The sequence below is a fragment of the Siphateles boraxobius genome, unplaced genomic scaffold, assembly GCF_051911475.1.
Source record: "Siphateles boraxobius isolate OS27281-9 unplaced genomic scaffold, OSU_SipBor_1 115, whole genome shotgun sequence".
NCBI lineage: Eukaryota > Metazoa > Chordata > Actinopteri > Cypriniformes > Leuciscidae > Siphateles > Siphateles boraxobius.
The window spans coordinates 670592-689749 of record NW_027508717.1 but is presented as its reverse complement, the minus strand read 5'-3'; the positions used below and the strand labels follow the sequence as shown (position 1 = coordinate 689749).

The following is a 19158-nucleotide window of genomic DNA, read 5'->3' as shown; positions in this document are numbered from 1 at the left end:
CAGAAGGCGCCTTGGATCAAAATGTCCACTGAGGGCTGATCTGGGTTCAGCTTCACCCGCCCAAATCACACGCATTCAAACGGACAGTAAACTGTGAAGAACTGATCTCAGATCAACGGATACTTCATGCAGAACGCTTTTCATTAAACACATACACATGTCGGCACACATACAAAAATGTACAACAGAATGATCACGTAAACGTGTAGAAAATGTTTGCGTGTTCGATTAATTGGATTATTTACTGTTGCCGACAATATTTTTATTCAGGCGAATGCAAGGCAGCCATTGCGAAGGACCCCGCCCTTCTCTCTGATGCTATGAGTGTCAGCGTTGTGTTTATACAAGAATAATCTCTTTTTCCCCCTGTTGATAAATTATTTCTATTGATAAAATGCCCTTGTTTGAAGGCTTGGGCAGTGGAGGGGAGAAGACAGCCGTAGTCATTGATTTAGGAGCGGCGTACACAAAGTAAGTGACTGTTATTACTGCGTCTTGTTCAGAGAATGTAAATAAAGTCGATGTTTTAGTCAAATTATACGATATGAGACCTGCATGAGTTACACGTCCAATTCATCAGTGCGTTATTAAATGGATGATCATTAATCACTAACAAAAGTATTATGATATACAGAATCAATGATTTCATCACATATGAGACACGGAAATATGTGTTTGTGCTGATCTGGTTTTGTTCTCTTGTGTTCGTAATGTGTAGATGTGGCTTTGCTGGCGAGACTGGGCCGAGATTCATCATTCCCAGTGAAATTAAACATCCTGGATCTCAAGAGGTCTCATAATCTCCATTTATAATCATAATTAATAAACATAATCATATTTACCAGACAACATTTGCTGTAACAAATGCTTTAAACAGTAATTTAATATTATCTATGTCAAGGTCTGCATGGAAGGGAAGTTATGCACGTTTCTTTCCTATTGTGAGTGTCGAAATGCTTCTCGAACAAGAACAAATGTGGGCGGGGCTTGAATGTGTCTGTGAGGATTTGATTGGATGGTTGTGGTTTGCTATTAGGTGATCTCATGTGAGTGACAGGTTGCCCCGCCCACATCATCAGAGAAGAGATGCTGCAAGAGGAACTTATTCTGATTCAAGATTATTAAAACAATAATGATGTGCACCCATATTAACATGTAACAATGCAATATTCTAATTTCATGCCGACTTTAAATGATCGTGTCTCCAGGCTGTTCGAGTCGTCCAGTACAACATCAACACTGAGGAGCTGTACACCATCCTGAAGGAGTTTGTCCACCTGCTGTACTTCAGGTGCGAGAGTCCGTCATCAGGGACCAAATGGTTGCATTTTTCGATCTTTTTTCTTGGCGGTTCGACTAAATTTAGTTTGAGGTCGCACGTTTCTCAACGGATTAGAGCTGCCTTTTGTGTTGCATATGACTTGGGAAATCAGGAAAAACACTGAGTCATGAAGGATCAAGTTAAAGTAGGCTTTTCACTCCACAAATCACCAGCATTCACTATTGATTTAATGTAGTAATGCTAACTCATCTCAGGGTTCATGCAACCTTTTGAGAGTGAAATTAAGGCACTTTTTCCAGCTCTTCAAAGCCTTAAATATTATCCAGTTTTAATGTTATTTTTAATGTGATGAATTGAAAATCTAAAACTTTGTGGCAAACAAACAATTTTATTTAAAGTCTCCCTGTGTTGAAAATCCAGTTTGTAATGTTGTTTATGTGTCTATGTGGTGTTTTTAATGTGCTCTAACACAAATCATGTGCATAAATTCATAAGTCGACAGCATTGCTGAGTATTTTCTGCTTAAAACTGCAGTGAACCAAAGACAGTCTCAAAAACACGCTTTGAAATCGCTGGCGTTTCTGACGTCACAAACTACCTTGTAACCAATCTTGTTTGCGTTTCCCCGAAAGCATCGTTAGCCAACTATGATCGCAAGTTCTGTCGTTATCAGCAGTTCAACGAGTCGGTGTTTCCAGAAACCATCGTTCTAACGAACATTCGCAAACAGCATCGCAGAGTTGTGTGTTTAGTTGTGTGTGATTAGAAGCAGTTTCTTGTTTTCATGACATGTTGACTCAATAAATCCTGATAATCAAATATCAGACATTCAGTACAATCTGTATCTTTTATTTAGAACACACACATATAAAATATACATCTTTTAGTTTGTCGAGAGATTTAAAGCGTAGTTTTAAGTAAAAAGCACTCCTTTTATAATCACTGAAGCTGTCGGGTCAGTCCAGTATGATACTATAGGAGAACAATGGCACAATTAATAGGAGTATATTTAAATTTTCCCTGTAAAAATGATTTTTTTGCACAACACTGTTGTTAATAAAAGTTCATTTAAAGCTTAGTGCTTTACTGTCACATTTCCAATACGCAAACATGTAATATTATTAGTAACCGCATTTATTAATACAAAACAATAGTAGTTTTATAACTGAATTAACTTTATGATTAAAAATCCCCCCAGAGCTGGCAAATCAAGTCACATTAGTGGCACCGTTGCGACTGCTGTCAGAGGTTGTTCTGGAGTAATGCTCTGTGTATTCCTCGCTCGTGATCCGAACACATGATGCTGTTTCTCCTCAGGCATCTGCTGGTGAACCCTCGAGACCGGCGCGTGGTCGTCATCGAGTCCCTCCTCTGTCCCTCACACTTCAGAGAGACGCTCTCCAGAGTCTTCTTCAAGCACTTCGAGGTGAAGTCAGCAGTTTCTGTTTTAATCAATATTCCACTGTGGATTAGAGCTGCACGATTATGACAAAAATCATAATTGCCGATTATTCCCTTGAAATTGTAATTGCGATTATTAATTACGATTATCACAATTTACATTGAATATATATAGGCATATTATAATACATGTTTACACAAAAATTGTTAACACACACAAGTACTGTCCCCCTTTACTTAACATACATATAAATTGTAAGAATGACTCATAGTAAAGACTAGATAAACATTAGGATTATGCTAAAGCAATTAAATAGCAGTCCCAAACTAGTTTTTGTTAATACAATGTTGATATGAGCCACCACAGTCATTTAATAATATAGAAAATAACACAAAGTGAAAATAAAGTGGCATTTTTGGGTTATGGAAACGACACTTACCATGGTAAATACACAATAGCCTACTAACAAGAACTGTTAATGAAACAGCTCCTGGTGAATAGAATGAAAATCACACCTGCATGTAAATCCTTCTCGGCTAACACGTGATTTATTGGTATTTTACTTTTATTTCGTGACTTAAAGGAGAACTCCGGGCAATTTTTAAGTTAATCTTGATCGTTAGACCTTTGTGAGTACTGACTATAGAAAAAAAAACAAACCGGATTGGTGCTTGCTACGCGGAGCTGCGACCGTGAATGCCCAGAGCTCCCACCCAGCTAAAACGGCAGCTATGGGGGCATGGACATAAAGAGCGTTTTTGAGCCTCTTAACAGACACAAAATGCAATTAAAATGTCTGTCCAACATGAACAGGGACCCTACATGTGAACAAGATGCGTTTAGCAACTTAGCCATTGTTTCAACTCACCTAAATAGTCTTTTAGATGGCAAGCTGTAGTCTCGCGCTGCAGTCCCGTGCTGTAGCCGGAAAAGGTAAACAATATCCAGGTGGGAGGAGCGTTGATCATGTGAGACGAGTTATGATCAGAGTTGCTTACAAGTGAAGAAGAAATGGTTCGTGTTTGTACCTTTCCGGATTGTGGCGACAGAATGCGAAAATATAAGAGCTTAAATTTTCATCGTCTTCCTTTCCATGACCTCGAGATTCTGCAGTTTGTGGCTAGTTGTATTTCAACTTGATGTGCAAACTCCCGTAGAAGTACTACGCGCTAAAGATTACCGCATTTGCAGTGAACACTTTGACAAGGATGACTACACAACACAGCGGGGCCGTTTGAAGAAAAATGCCATTCCATGTACGAAGACTCGTCGCACATGATCAACGCTCCTCCCACCTGGACATTGTTTACCTTTTCCGGCTACAGCACGGGACTGCAGCGCGAGACTACAGCTTGCCGTCTAAAAGACTATTTAGGTGAGTTGAAACAATGGCTAAGTTGCTAAACGCATCTTGTTCACATGTAGGGTCCCTGTTCATGTTGGACAGACATTTTAATTGCATTTTGTGTCTGTTAAGAGGCTCAAAAACGCTCTTTATGTCCATGCCCCCATAGCTGCCGTTTTAGCTGAGTGGGAGCTCTGGGCATCCGCGGTCGCAGCTCCGCGTAGCAAGCACCAATCCGGTTCGTTTTTTTTTCTATAGTCAGTACTCACAAAGCTCTAACGATCAAGATTAACTTAAAAATTGCCCGGAGTTCTCCTTTAATCATTTGCATTGTAACGACGTTGCTCTTAGTTTCTTTTGCACTTTATACAGTGAAGCGATACACATCGCGCGTCACTGCCTGGTATGTCATATTGTGCTGGGTTTCCTGAAGTAGGCGTGATTCGCCTCTCATAACATAATTATGATCTAAACACACACACGCAGAGTGGATTTTCTTTTGTAATCGCGGCTTTGAACGATTACGTAATCGTGGCGTCCGTAATCGTAATCGCAATTAGAAATTCGATTAATCGTGCAGCCCTACTTTGGATTTAGCTACAACTTGCTGAAATCACATCAAAAGATCAGGTGGTTCAACAGTGTCGAACAAACCAATCAGTCTGACATACAGATTCGCATTATGAAACTGATCTGGGATTACACCTCCAGTTGAAACTTGGAGAACACGGATTCTCACAGTGGATTTTTTTGTTGTTGTTAAAATAGACTTGGTTTGAATGCTTAAAAAAACTTCCATACTGTATTTCAGCCATCCAGTGATCTCTTAATATAGTGTTAATTCATGCTAACAACATACATTCTAGCAATAATGTAAGCAACATGCTCTTTTTGTGGAAACTGTAACATTTCGTAACATTATTTATAATGTTACTGTTCTTTTAAACTTTCTATTCATCAAAGAATCCTGAAAAATAAAATGGATGAGAGTTTCCACAAACATATATGACTGTTTTCAACATTGATAATAATCATAAATGTTTCTTGAGCATCAAATCATCATATTATAGTGATTTCTGAAGGATCATGTGACACTGAAGACTGGAGTAATGATGCTGAAAATTCAGCTTTGATCACAGGAATAAATTACACTTTACTATATATTCACATAGAAAACAGCTGATTTACATTGGAATAATATTTCACTGTTTTTACTGTATTTTTGATCTAATAAATGCAGCATGGTGAGCAGAAGAGACTTTCAGAAACATAAATCATACTGATTGTCTGTGGAACGGCCTCCCGGTTTACATCAGATCGGCTCAGTCTTTAACTGTTTTTAAATCTTCTCTTAAAACCTACTTTTTTCCTTTAGCTTTTAATTCATTGTGAGCTTCTGTCATGAATGTGTGGTTTACCCTTGTCTCTTTGTCTTGTGTTTTATTCAGCACTTTGGTCAGCCCTGTTTTCACATGTGCTATATAAATAAAAGCAGATTTGAAACGTGTCTGTATTGCAGGTCCCGTCGGTCCTGTTTGCTCCCGGTCACCTGATGTCTGTCATGTCTCTGGGAATCCAGTCGGCTCTCGTCATGGATTGTGGATACACTGAGACGCTGGTCTTACCAGGATCCTTTGACAGCAAATACGCTTTGAAACTACTTTGACTCTATTTACTGTCGTCCTGGGGTGTGTTTCCCGAAAGCATGTTCGCAAGTTCTGTCGTTATCAGCAGTTCAACGAGTCTGTGTTTCCCGAAACCATCGTTCCAACGAACATTCGCAAACAGCATGGCAGAGTTTTAGTTCGTCGAGAGATGTAAAGTGTAGTTTTTGAAGAGTGCACGTGTGTGAACGAGCTCTAGTGTAAGAACGAGTCTATGATTGAATCTGGAAATAAAGCAAAATAACTGAGAAAAATGAGAGATAGTCCTCAGATGTCTGTAATTTATAGCAAAACATTTAGCGTTAATTCGATCTCGAACAGATTAATTAAAATTAGTCATTACTCCACACGTGCGTGACGTCATTAACACACATGGTTGAACGGCCAATTTGCGACAATATGTTTTCAGGAAACAGTCGTGACTAGCTCGCTGATTTCTTAATCGATGCACTACTATAGCAGTGAAGCAGCGAGTTACAGCGCTGTTCTGTAAACACACTCCTGATCATATTGTGAAAGATTCATCATTGATGTTGTTCAAGTCAAGTCTATTGATTATTTCAATAGCGCTTCATACAATACAGATTGTTTCAGTTTTATGATTATCAGGTTAGATGCCTTAACAGTGCACTAGATCTATGAAGGCGTCCCGATCCTGTCCGCATGGGAGGCTCTGCCTATGGCTGGAAAAGCCATTCATAAGTAAGTCCAGAGTGGCATGAATCGAAGCGGTGTGTAAGATGAAGCTGCTTGTGTTCTCAGTGTGTGTGTGTGTGTGTGGGTTGTTTGTGTGGTCTTTAGGGAGCTGTATGCTCTGCTGAGTGAGCAATGTATGCTGGACACCGACTCCGGCACCGGCCTCAACCCTGCAGTCATCAGTAAGAGACACACACACACACACACACACACACACACACACACACACACACACACACACACACACACACACACACACACCATCTGACCCATATTCTAGGTTGTTACTATAATCAGTGTTAGCGTAAGCAGTGTTAGCGTAAGCAGTGTTAGCGTAAGCAGTGTTAGCGTCATAGATATAAACACTAGATGTCGCCTTGGCTACGGCAGTTCATTTTGAACGAATGCGTCAATAGAGCCGCCATCTTGAAACAGGGGAACCCCTCATCAGTGTCAATGTAGGAAAAGGTCTAACGGAAATAAAATCACCATAAATGAATGCGATTTTCTAGTAGTTTTGGTTCGTTCCAACGGTCAGACGTGTATTTATTATAGAGTCCAGAGAAATGTAAAAAAAAATTACAAAATTTCACAATCTTGTGAAATGTAACCCCTTGCTGTCTGGTTTTTAGATTTCGTTCGTGTAAACATCCATACGCAGCACAAAAGTCCGGCATCATCCATGAATTCAGCGTTACCTAGCTACTTCCTATGACAAGACCCCTGTTCCAAGATGGCGGCGGTTTTGACGCATCTTTAGACCCCCGAGGCGACATCTAGTGTTTATATCTATGTGTTAGCGTAAGCAGTGTTAGCGTAAGCAGTGTTAGCGTAAGCAGTGTTAGCGTAAGCAGTGTTAGCGTAAGCAGTGTTAGCGTAAGCAGTGTCAGCGTAAGCAGTGTCACCGTAAGCAGTGTCAGCGTAAGCAGTGTCAGCGTAAGCAGTGTCAGCGTAAGCAGTGTCAGCGTAAGCAGTGTCACCGTAAGCAGTGTCAGCGTAAGCAGTGTCAGCGTAAGCAGTGTCAGCGTAATCAGTGTCAGCGTAATCAGTGTCAGCGTAATCAGTGTCAGCGTAATCAGTGTCAGCGTAATCAGTGTCAGCGTAATCAGTGTCAGCGTAATCAGTGTCAGCGTAATCAGTGTCAGCGTAATCAGTGTCAGCGTAATCAGTGTCAGCGTAATCAGTGTCAGCGTAATCAGTGTCAGCGTAATCAGTGTCAGCGTAATCAGTGTCAGCGTAATCAGTGTCAGCGTAATCAGTGTCAGCGTAATCAGTGTCAGCGTAATCAGTGTCAGCGTAATCAGTGTCAGCGTAATCAGTGTCAGCGTAATCAGTGTCAGCGTAATCAGTGTCAGCGTAATCAGTGTCAGCGTAATCAGTGTCAGCGTAATCAGTGTCAGCGTAATCAGTGTCACCGTAAGCAGTGTCACCGTAAGCAGTGTCACCGTAATCAGTGTCAGCGTAATCAGTGTCAGCGTAATCAGTGTCAGCGTAATCAGTGTCAGCGTAATCAGTGTCAGCGTAATCAGTGTCAGCGTAAGCAGTGTCAGCGTAAGCAGTGTCAGCGTAAGCAGTGTCAGCGTAAGCAGTGTCAGCGTAAGCAGTGTCACCGTCAGCGTAATCAGTGTCACCGTAATCAGTAATCAGTGTCTGTCACCGTAAGCAGTGTCACCGTAAGCAGTGTCACCGTAAGCAGTGTCACCGTAAGCAGTGTCACCGTAAGCAGTGTCACCGTAAGCAGTGTCACCGTCAGCGTAATCAGTGTCACCGTAATCAGTAATCAGTGTCTGTCACCGTAAGCAGTGTCACCGTCAGCGTAATCAGTGTCACCGTAATCAGTAATCAGTGTCTGTCACCGTAAGCAGTGTCACCGTAAGCAGTGTCACCGTAAGCAGTGTCAGCGTAATCAGTGTCAGCGTAATCAGTGTCAGCGTAATCAGTGTCAGCGTAATCAGTGTCAGCGTAATCAGTGTCAGCGTAAGCAGTGTCAGCGTAATCAGTGTCAGCGTAATCAGTGTCACCGTAATCAGTGTCACCGTAATCAGTGTCAGCGTAAGCAGTGTCACCGTAAGCAGTGTCACCGTAAGCAGTGTCACCGTAAGCAGTGTCACCGTAAGCAGTGTCACCGTAATCAGTGTCACCGTAATCAGTGTCACCGTAATCAGTGTCACCGTAAGCAGTGTCACCGTAATCAGTGTCACCGTAATCAGTGTCACCGTAATCAGTGTCAGCGTAATCAGTGTCACCGTAAGCAGTGTCACCGTAATCAGTGTCACCGTAATCAGTGTCAGCGTAATCAGTGTCAGCGTAATCAGTGTCAGCGTAATCAGTGTCAGCGTAATCAGTGTCAGCGTAATCAGTGTCAGCGTAATCAGTGTCAGCGTAATCAGTGTCAGCGTAATCAGTGTCAGCGTAATCAGTGTCAGCGTAATCAGTGTCAGCGTAATCAGTGTCAGCGTAATCAGTGTCAGCGTAATCAGTGTCAGCGTAATCAGTGTCAGCGTAATCAGTGTCAGCGTAATCAGTGTCAGCGTAATCAGTGTCTGTCACCGTAAGCAGTGTCAGCGTAATCAGTGTCAGCGTAATCAGTGTCAGCGTAATCAGTGTCAGCGTAATCAGTGTCAGCGTAAGCAGTGTCAGCGTAAGCAGTGTCAGCGTAAGCAGTGTCAGCGTAAGCAGTGTCAGCGTAAGCAGTGTCAGCGTAAGCAGTGTCAGCGTAAGCAGTGTCAGCGTAATCAGTGTCACCGTAATCAGTAATCAGTGTCTGTCACCGTAAGCAGTGTCACCGTAAGCAGTGTCACCGTAAGCAGTGTCACCGTAAGCAGTGTCACCGTAAGCAGTGTCACCGTAAGCAGTGTCACCGTAAGCAGTGTCACCGTCAGCGTAATCAGTGTCACCGTAATCAGTAATCAGTGTCTGTCACCGTAAGCAGTGTCACCGTCAGCGTAATCAGTGTCACCGTAATCAGTAATCAGTGTCTGTCACCGTAAGCAGTGTCACCGTAAGCAGTGTCACCGTAAGCAGTGTCACCGTAAGCAGTGTCACCGTCAGCGTAATCAGTGTCAGCGTAATCAGTGTCAGCGTAATCAGTGTCAGCGTAATCAGTGTCAGCGTAATCAGTGTCAGCGTAATCAGTGTCAGCGTAATCAGTGTCAGCGTAATCAGTGTCAGCGTAATCAGTGTCAGCGTAATCAGTGTCAGCGTAAGCAGTGTCAGCGTAAGCAGTGTCAGCGTAAGCAGTGTCAGCGTAAGCAGTGTCAGCGTAAGCAGTGTCAGCGTAATCAGTGTCAGCGTAATCAGTGTCACCGTAATCAGTGTCACCGTAATCAGTGTCACCGTAATCAGTGTCACCGTAATCAGTGTCACCGTAATCAGTGTCAGCGTAATCAGTGTCAGCGTAAGCAGTGTCACCGTAAGCAGTGTCACCGTAAGCAGTGTCACCGTAATCAGTGTCACCGTAATCAGTGTCACCGTAATCAGTGTCAGCGTAATCAGTGTCAGCGTAATCAGTGTCAGCGTAATCAGTGTCACCGTAATCAGTGTCACCGTAATCAGTGTCACCGTAATCAGTGTCACCGTAATCAGTGTCACCGTAATCAGTGTCACCGTAAGCAGTGTCACCGTAAGCAGTGTCACCGTAATCAGTGTCACCGTAATCAGTGTCACCGTAATCAGTGTCAGCGTAATCAGTGTCAGCGTAATCAGTGTCACCGTAAGCAGTGTCACCGTAATCAGTGTCACCGTAATCAGTGTCAGCGTAAGCAGTGTCAGCGTAAGCAGTGTCAGCGTAAGCAGTGTCACCGTAATCAGTGTCACCGTAATCAGTGTCACCGTAATCAGTGTCACCGTAATCAGTGTCACCGTAATCAGTGTCAGCGTAATCAGTGTCACCGTAAGCAGTGTCACCGTAATCAGTGTCACCGTAAGCAGTGTCAGCGTAATCAGTGTCACCGTAATCAGTGTCACCGTAATCAGTGTCAGCGTAATCAGTGTCAGCGTAATCAGTGTCACCGTAAGCAGTGTCAGCGTAAGCAGTGTCAGCGTAAGCAGTGTCAGCGTAAGCAGTGTCAGCGTAAGCAGTGTCACCGTAATCAGTGTCACCGTAATCAGTGTCACCGTAATCAGTGTCAGCGTAATCAGTGTCAGCGTAAGCAGTGTCACCGTAAGCAGTGTCACCGTAATCAGTGTCACCGTAAGCAGTGTCAGCGTAAGCAGTGTCAGCGTAAGCAGTGTCAGCGTAAGCAGTGTCACCGTAATCAGTGTCAGCGTAATCAGTGTCAGCGTAATCAGTGTCAGCGTAATCAGTGTCAGCGTAATCAGTGTCAGCGTAAGCAGTGTCAGCGTAAGCAGTGTCAGCGTAAGCAGTGTCAGCGTAAGCAGTGTCACCGTAAGCAGTGTCACCGTAAGCAGTGTCACCGTAAGCAGTGTCACCGTAATCAGTGTCACCGTAATCAGTGTCAGCGTAATCAGTGTCAGCGTAATCAGTGTCAGCGTAATCAGTGTCAGCGTAATCAGTGTCAGCGTAATCAGTGTCAGCGTAATCAGTGTCAGCGTAAGCAGTGTCAGCGTAAGCAGTGTCAGCGTAAGCAGTGTCAGCGTAAGCAGTGTCACCGTAATCAGTGTCACCGTAATCAGTGTCAGCGTAATCAGTGTCAGCGTAATCAGTGTCAGCGTAATCAGTGTCAGCGTAATCAGTGTCAGCGTAATCAGTGTCAGCGTAATCAGTGTCAGCGTAATCAGTGTCAGCGTAATCAGTGTCAGCGTAAGCAGTGTCAGCGTAAGCAGTGTCAGCGTAAGCAGTGTCAGCGTAAGCAGTGTCAGCGTAAGCAGTGTCAGCGTAAGCAGTGTCAGCGTAAGCAGTGTCAGCGTAAGCAGTGTCAGCGTAAGCAGTGTCAGCGTAATCAGTGTCACCGTAAGCAGTGTCACCGTAAGCAGTGTCACCGTAAGCAGTGTCACCGTAAGCAGTGTCACCGTAAGCAGTGTCACCGTAAGCAGTGTCACCGTAAGCAGTGTCAGCGTAAGCAGTGTCAGCGTAAGCAGTGTCAGCGTAAGCAGTGTCAGCGTAAGCAGTGTCAGCGTAAGCAGTGTCACCGTAATCAGTGTCACCGTAATCAGTGTCACCGTAATCAGTGTCACCGTAATCAGTGTCAGCGTAAGCAGTGTCAGCGTAAGCAGTGTCAGCGTAAGCAGTGTCAGCGTAAGCAGTGTCAGCGTAAGCAGTGTCAGCGTAAGCAGTGTCAGCGTAAGCAGTGTCAGCGCAAGCAGTGTCAGCGCAAGCAGTGTCAGCGCAAGCAGTGTCAGCGCAAGCAGTGTCAGCGTAAGCAGTGTCAGCGCAAGCAGTGTCAGCGCAAGCAGTGTCAGCGCAAGCAGTGTCAGCGCAAGCAGTGTCAGCGCAAGCAGTGTCAGCGCAAGCAGTGTCAGCGCAAGCAGTGTCAGCGCAAGCAGTGTCAGCGCAAGCAGTGTCAGCGCAAGCAGTGTCAGCGCAAGCAGTGTCAGCGCAAGCAGTGTCAGCGCAATCAGTGTCAGCGCAATCAGTGTCAGCGCAATCAGTGTCAGCGCAATCAGTGTCAGCGCAATCAGTGTCAGCGCAATCAGTGTCAGCGCAATCAGTGTCAGCGCAATCAGTGTCAGCGCTAGCAGTGTCAGCGCTAGCAGTGTCAGCGCTAGCAGTGTCAGCGTAAGCAGTGTCAGCGTAAGCAGTGTCAGCGTAAGCAGTGTCAGCGTAAGCAGTGTCACCGTAAGCAGTGTCACCGTAAGCAGTGTCACCGTAAGCAGTGTCAGCGTAAGCAGTGTCACCGTAAGCAGTGTCAGCGTAAGCAGTGTCAGCGTAAGCAGTGTCACCTTAAGCATGACAGGGCTCCACATTAACGCTGGTTTGGGACAAGTGGAAGAGAATGTTACTTGCTCGACCTTTTGACCTTATTTATAATAGTGCTGGGCGACGATTAATCGCATTCAAAATAAAAGTTTGTGTTTACATAATATACGTGCGTTAACTGTGTAGGTACACTGTAGGTACAGGTATACACATTTTGTATACACAGTCAAACCCAAAATATAATTTTTTATAATTTTCACTAGTGTGTGCAGGACACCATAGTTCATTTATGTAAGTGAGGAGAGCACAATAAAGTAAACTGTGAAATATTATACACAAAAATTATTCATACAGTGACTACCAGTAAAATGTATACAAATTTGGGACCAAAAATGATTCCGACACTTTGAGCTGATCATGTTTTGCTGAAGTGTTTTTTCTTTAATTGCAAATTGCTATTTGCTAAACTGGTATTATGTAATTGTGTAGTTAAATTAAACATCTGACAGATATTCAACATAATTCATGTGTGAGAGTCTAACAGAAGGATGGACAAAACCAAAGTTCTTCTCATATTTTATTACCATTTTCTAAACTATAGCAAATAAACTGATAATGTGAGAAATGTTGAAGGAGTCTGAATACATTGTGGTTCGACTGTATATAATTACACGTATGTATGTAATGTACACTATGTAAATATCACAAATATGCAGATAAGCTGATACAACACTGATGGGAATATTGCTTCAGAATCAATTATATTTACAAAAAATCCTATTTTTCCAGATAAAGTGAATGACTGATTTACTTTTCTAAAGGACAAGAACATTTCAAGTGCAGTTTTACTTGATAAAATCATGTCAGATTTGACACCGAAAGACACGTGAAGCTCGAGCTGAGGAAGGACGTTTGTACAATTATACTAAAGGACTTTTACTTGATAAAAGAGTCTAAATATCAATCAGAGACTGGAGGAGATCGAGTGTGACAGCCAGTTTTATCATTTACAGGCCTATGAAATATGATCCAGTAGCTTTATAGGGTTAATACTGTATTTGTTCTGGTTTGCTGTCTGATTATCTGTTGGTGTTTGTTACAGGCACTATTCCAGAAGATGTAGTGGAGGATATCAAAGGTTCGTCATATAGAGACGCTTTTCACTTTTCCTGTTTGCCTCAGAAATCTGTAAAGTAAAATGGGTTTCAAACACTGTTATGTTGACTTTAGGGACTAACCGTGTTGTTGTCTTGTGTGTTTAGTGCGTACGTGTTTTGTTAGTGACCTTCAGAGAGGAATAAAGATCCAGGAGGCCAAGTTCAACATGGAGGGATCAGCTGAGGTCAGAGAACACGCTTTAAACTTTTACTGTTAAAACGTCATCGATTATACGTGTAACTGATATAAATATTAGCAAACATTCACTCTTCAACACAACACAACCTCCACCATGCTAAACTAAGGACTTTTTAATGTAAATAGACGTGATTTTATACTTATTTTATTGTTCAACTGATATTAAAAAAAGATTCAGCTGAACATATTTTTGAAAATTTCTCTTGTATTTAATCTTAAATGTTTTATATAGTTTGTTTATTGTGGGACTTTTTTTATTTACATTATTTTCCTCTATAAATAAATATATAAATGAAAGAATGTTTAAATTAATATATATATATTAGTTAAAAAGAATAAAAATTAATTTTGGAATACATTTTGGGGGAAAAATACAGATCCATTCAGGATTAAATTTAATTTAAAAAAATGAATTATATTTGTTTTATCGAGTCAGTTGTTTCTTTATTTTCCTATTGCTACATTTATTTATTTATTTTAGATTTCTGCAGGTTTGGGTCTCCAGCGGTGCTTGCCATGAAAATAAAAAACATGGTGTTTAAAAATGAATAAATAAATCAAGATAACATTTTTAGTGAAACATAAATTCCCTTATCAAACGAATACAATAATACTTTTGTGAAATGTCCCGTCTTTATTAGATTTTTTATAAATATAGTTTTTGTCCATCATTTACCAATAACATATTTAAGCGTCTATTAATCGGTTGAAAAGTTGATATATTTATAAAAATATAATTCACTTTCTTATCCTCTAAAAATAAATATAGAAATGAAAGAATGCATATATATATATTTATATATATATATATGCCTACATATATGCATGTGTGTATATGTGTATATATATATATATATATATATATATATATTAGGGCTGTCAAAATAACGCGTTAATTTCGATTAATTAATCTGAGAAGAAATAACGCGTTAAAAAAAATAACGCAGATTAATCCATTCCGTTTTGACCTTTGCGGAGACGTTCTAGCGTTCGTGTAAAAAGAAGGAGGGAGACAAGAACGCGCTGCTTGGATCATTGTTTGGAACATTTACTTATAACAAACGGAGTTCGTCAAACTCTAAAGTACCACATCAATGCAAAGCATCCAGGAGTGTGTGCGTGAGTCGGCGAGTGTGTCTGAGAGAAAGCGCGCTTGTGTGTGTGTGTGTTGTAACGTTTCACGCGCTCTCACGTCACACAACCATTTTCTCACGCACAGAAAAATCGCGCACCAAAGAGAGGACACGGAAACAGACAAGACAGAGCACGTTACTTATGATATTAAAAAAATCTCAGCTCTCAGATTCTGTTAATTGTATTACGAAAATCAAGCAATACCGTTTTGGCGTTTGTAAATGTGAAATGACGGATCCCTATAGCGGCACGTGAACCGATCATCTCTAGCTAATAGTAAATAAACACGAATGACCAATGTTGAAAGATACAGTAGGGCAGCCTAAAACTTACCGAAATGTATATTCCTCGATCAATCAGTGTTTTTCAACCGCGAAAAGAGGTCAATAAAACAGCTGGAGAACAATTATGTCACATAACATTTAGCCCTAAGTTACCTCAGGAAAGCCATTTCATGACCATATAGCATGTTATAGTTGGCTATAAAAAAAGAGCTATAGAGAGTATTTTTCAAAATGTATGTAGCCTACTACTATATTACGTATGGATTATATTTTTACTTATATCAAAGTTGTTATTTGTAATAAACACGCATTATATTTAATTTGAGCTATTTTTAACCTTAAATACTACCAGCTGATATGGCTCTCTGTATTTTTACAGCATTGGGTGAGATTTTTATTTCTTGAGAAATTTGAATGCCTATCTTGTGTACCTAATATTTATCCAAATGAGTCAATATTGCATCAAATCACAATAATTAAATTAAATTGAAATCGTGAAATTTGTGTCAAGCAATAATAATTAAAACGTCGCTTACCAGAAATTGTACCATGCAAACATTGTAAGATTGTGTATGCGATTAATTTAGATTAATTAATTACAGAGTATGTAATTAATTAGATTAAAAATTTTAATCGATTGACAGCCCTAATATATATATATGTGTGTATATATATATATATATATATATATATATATATATATATATATATATATATATATATGTATATGTGTGTATATATATATATATATATATATATATATATATATATATATATAATGTATGTGTGTTAAAAAAATAAAAAATTTTTTTTAGATAAATACAAAAAAATAACTGAGGGAATAAATACAGAAACATTAAGGATTAAATTTAATTAAAAATGAATTATATTTGTATTATATTTGTATATTATATTAAGTTGATCCATTAACTGCTGATTTGACCTGCTTTGCGTTCTCAAACTATGGAAGTGTAATTATTAAACGTCAGAATATTCACAGTTGCTTCTCATTGGTCCGTCAGAGACCGGCTCCGCCTCCAGACGTGCAGTATCCACTGGATGGGCAGAAGATTCTGCATGTCAAGGGTTTCATCAGGTAATGACCTGCTGTCTTCACATATATGAGCTGCGAGGGGAAGGACACGCTCTCACCGCTCTCTCCGAGATTTCTCCTGTGAACTGGGTCGCTCTCGGTTATTGTCTGTTAATCTGCCGGTTTTCCAGAGACTCTGTGGCGGAGATGCTGTTCGAGCAGGATAACGAGGAGAAGTCCATCGCCACGCTGATGCTGGACACGCTGGTTAAGGTATGAAATATGAGATCTTCAGCAAATTCTTGGAAAAGTCCCTGAAGCGAATGCAAGTCGGATGAATGGGAGAAAAAGTCCTACAGAAAAGTTTTTTTAATGACAAGCACAATTGAAAAAACGAACGTCGACTGTTTGTAGTGATGCACCGAAATAACATTTTTACCGAAACAAAATAGCTTATTCAGTAGTCAATTAATCATCACATTTATTTAATAATCAAACTGAGTTGCTTATTAACGTTTAAATTACACGATTAAACTTTTTTTAGTGTAATTGTTTCTACTCTAATATAAATATTTAAACAATGGCTGTTATAACTTTTTTTCATGATGGATTTATTCAAACATACTTTAAATAATGAAGATAATAGATCAAGTAAAAATATATGTGATCTAGTGCATGTCTGTATCAGAACGATCCTCTAGAGTTATTCTTCTATAGAGTTTATGTCCTCACTGAAAAGCTTTTCTGAGGTAAATGTGACGTTTTGTGTTTCTTTTCCCAGCATTCACCTTGATTTTGGTTAAATTTTCATTGGCCCAAATTTCGGTGCATCGTTTATTGTTTAGTTTGTTTATAACAGAAACTGTATGCATTACTTGTTTATTTATACTTCCAGTCAAAAGTTTTGGATTGATCAAATTTTTAGAAGAGACTTCTTTTAAAAACATTAAAGATCTTACCGATCCAGAACGTTTGACTGGTAGTGTGTGTTTATAATCACAAAGCAACACCCTAATAATCCTCCACCCTGCCTCTGTGCAATTCTCACTTTTCCCAGCATTCACCTTGTTTATTTGTGTTTTGTTTGTACCACACTAGTGTCCCATTGACACTCGCAAGGTTCTGTCAGAGAACTTGGTGATCATCGGTGGTACGGCCATGCTTCCCGGATTCCTGCCCCGACTCCTGGCTGAGATCCGCTCGCTGGTGGAGAAGCCGAAGTACCATGATGCTCTCGCGACCAAGAGCTTCCGGATCCACAGCCCGCCCGCTAAACCCAACTGCACCGCCTGGCTAGGAGGTGAGCGCGACGCGCGCGGCTTTACAGACGACAAACGATGAATACAATTTTCAATTTCAAATTTTTTTGATGGTCCCTTTAAAGGTGCAGTCTGTAAGATTGACAACTAGTGGTGGAAATCGGTAACGCAGTCCAAACTCAAAATATCTGAGATCGTCGTTTCTCCCGCATCTACAGACTTGATGCTCACGTGTGTGTGTGTGTGTGTGTGTGTGTGTGTGTGTGATAAGCAGAATCTGTGTGTGTTTGTGTAATAACGTGTGTGTGTGTAATAATCTGAGTGTGTGTGTAAGCAGAGTGTTTTTGTGTGTAATAAGCAGTGTGTGTGTGTAATAAGCAGAGTGTGTGTGTGTGTGTGTGTGTGTGTGTGTGTGTGTAATAAGCAGAGTGTGTGTGTGTGTAATAAGCAGAGTGTGTGTGTGTGTGTATAATAAGCAGAGTGTGTGTGTGTGTGTAATAAGCAGAGTGTGTGTGTGTGTGTGTAATAAGCAGAGTTCGTGTGTGTATAATAAGCAGAGTGTGTGTGTGTGTGTATAATAAGCAGAGTGTGTGTGTGTGTAATAAGCAGAGTGTGTGTGTGTGTGTGTGTGTGTGTGTGTGTGTAATAGGCAGAGTTTGTGTGTGTATAATAAGCAGAGTGTGTGTGTGTGTGTGTGTATAATAAGCAGAGTGTGTGTGTGTGTGTAATAAGCAGAGTGTGTGTGTGTGTGTGTGTGTGTGTGTGTGTGTGTGTGTAATAAGCAGAGTGTGTGTGTGTGTAATAAGCAGAGTGTACACATGTTGTGGATCCGCCTATATGCTCATATTACTAATGCACGCTTTAAGTAGAAATAGAATAGAAAATTCTAAAAAGAAATACAGCGCCACTGACTTTATCCCAGGGTTCAGTCGGCCAACGGCTCAGTGTATTTCAGTTCCTCAAACCTGCAATGTTCATCAATGCTCCTGAACACACACTCGTTCTCAGACCAGAAACCCATGGGCACAGATGGGCAGTAATGCATTTGCAATTTAAACAACATGTCGCAGGATGTGAAAATGAAAACTACGTCGGGCTAAAACTAGCGAAACACACACGTCGCGCCTGGCGTGTGTGATAGGAGTGTGTTACCCAGTTTTCTGCCATGTACTCAAGGTTGCTTTGTGTCTCCTCATGTAGGTGCTATATTTGGAGCATTGCAGGACATTTTAGGGAGTCGCTCGGTGTCCAGGGATTACTATAACCAGACGGGCCGTGTCCCGGACTGGTGCAGTCTCAGCGCTCCTCCACCGGACTCCGTCTACGAGCCGGGCAAGACGCCGCCGCCGCTCATGAAGAGAGCCTTCTCCACGGAGAAATGATCTCACACACTCTGGACGTTTCAGATACATCCTCCTGTAAATCCTGCGTCTGCTTAGACACATTCTGTCGGTAAAATGCTGTAAACACACTGTAACACACACTGCCGTTCAAAAGGTTTGGATCGGGAAGATTTTTTGCTGTTTTTAAAAGAAGCCCTAACAGCATTTATTTAATTAAAAATTTAAAAAACTGTTCTATTGTTAAATATTATGACAATTTAAAATAACTGTTTTCTTTTTTAATATAAAGTGTAATTTATTCCTGTGATCAAAGCTGAATTTTCAGCATCATTACTCCAGTCTTCAGTGTCACATGATCCTTCAGAAATCACTATAATATGATGATTAACATGAACATTTATGATTATTATCAATGTTGAAAACCGTTTTTTCAAAAGAAAAGCACTTATTTGAAATAGAATATTTTTAACATTATAAATGTGTTTACTGTCACTTTTCATCAATTTAATTCATTCTTGATTAATAAAAGTATTGATTTATTT

At 40.8% G+C, this 19158-nt stretch overlaps 1 protein-coding gene across 1 annotated transcript; it reads left to right on the top strand.

The window, feature by feature from the left end:
• The first annotated feature begins 286 nt into the window (after window positions 1-286).
• On the top strand, window positions 287-18839 carry actr10 (actin related protein 10). The gene is made up of 13 exons (XM_077200069.1): window positions 287-471; window positions 719-791; window positions 1209-1291; window positions 2600-2708; window positions 5549-5655; window positions 6327-6395; window positions 6495-6571; window positions 13310-13345; window positions 13470-13549; window positions 16004-16077; window positions 16206-16287; window positions 17113-17314; window positions 18474-18839. The coding sequence occupies exons 1-13, from the start codon at window positions 395-397 to the stop codon at window positions 18653-18655; spliced, it is 1251 nt and encodes a 416-aa protein (XP_077056184.1). The 5' UTR covers window positions 287-394; the 3' UTR covers window positions 18656-18839.
• Window positions 18840-19158: the final 319 nt, after the last annotated feature.

Coding starts and splice junctions, on each gene's coding strand:
- actr10 (XM_077200069.1), top strand. CDS start 395: ATGCCCTTGTTTGAAGGCTTGGGCAGTGGAGGGGAGAAGACAGCCGTA. Junction 6,572..13,309: donor CCTCAACCCTGCAGTCATCA/GTAAGAGACACA, acceptor TGTTTGTTACAG/GCACTATTCCAGAAGATGTA. Junction 17,315..18,473: donor CTGCACCGCCTGGCTAGGAG/GTGAGCGCGACG, acceptor CTCCTCATGTAG/GTGCTATATTTGGAGCATTG.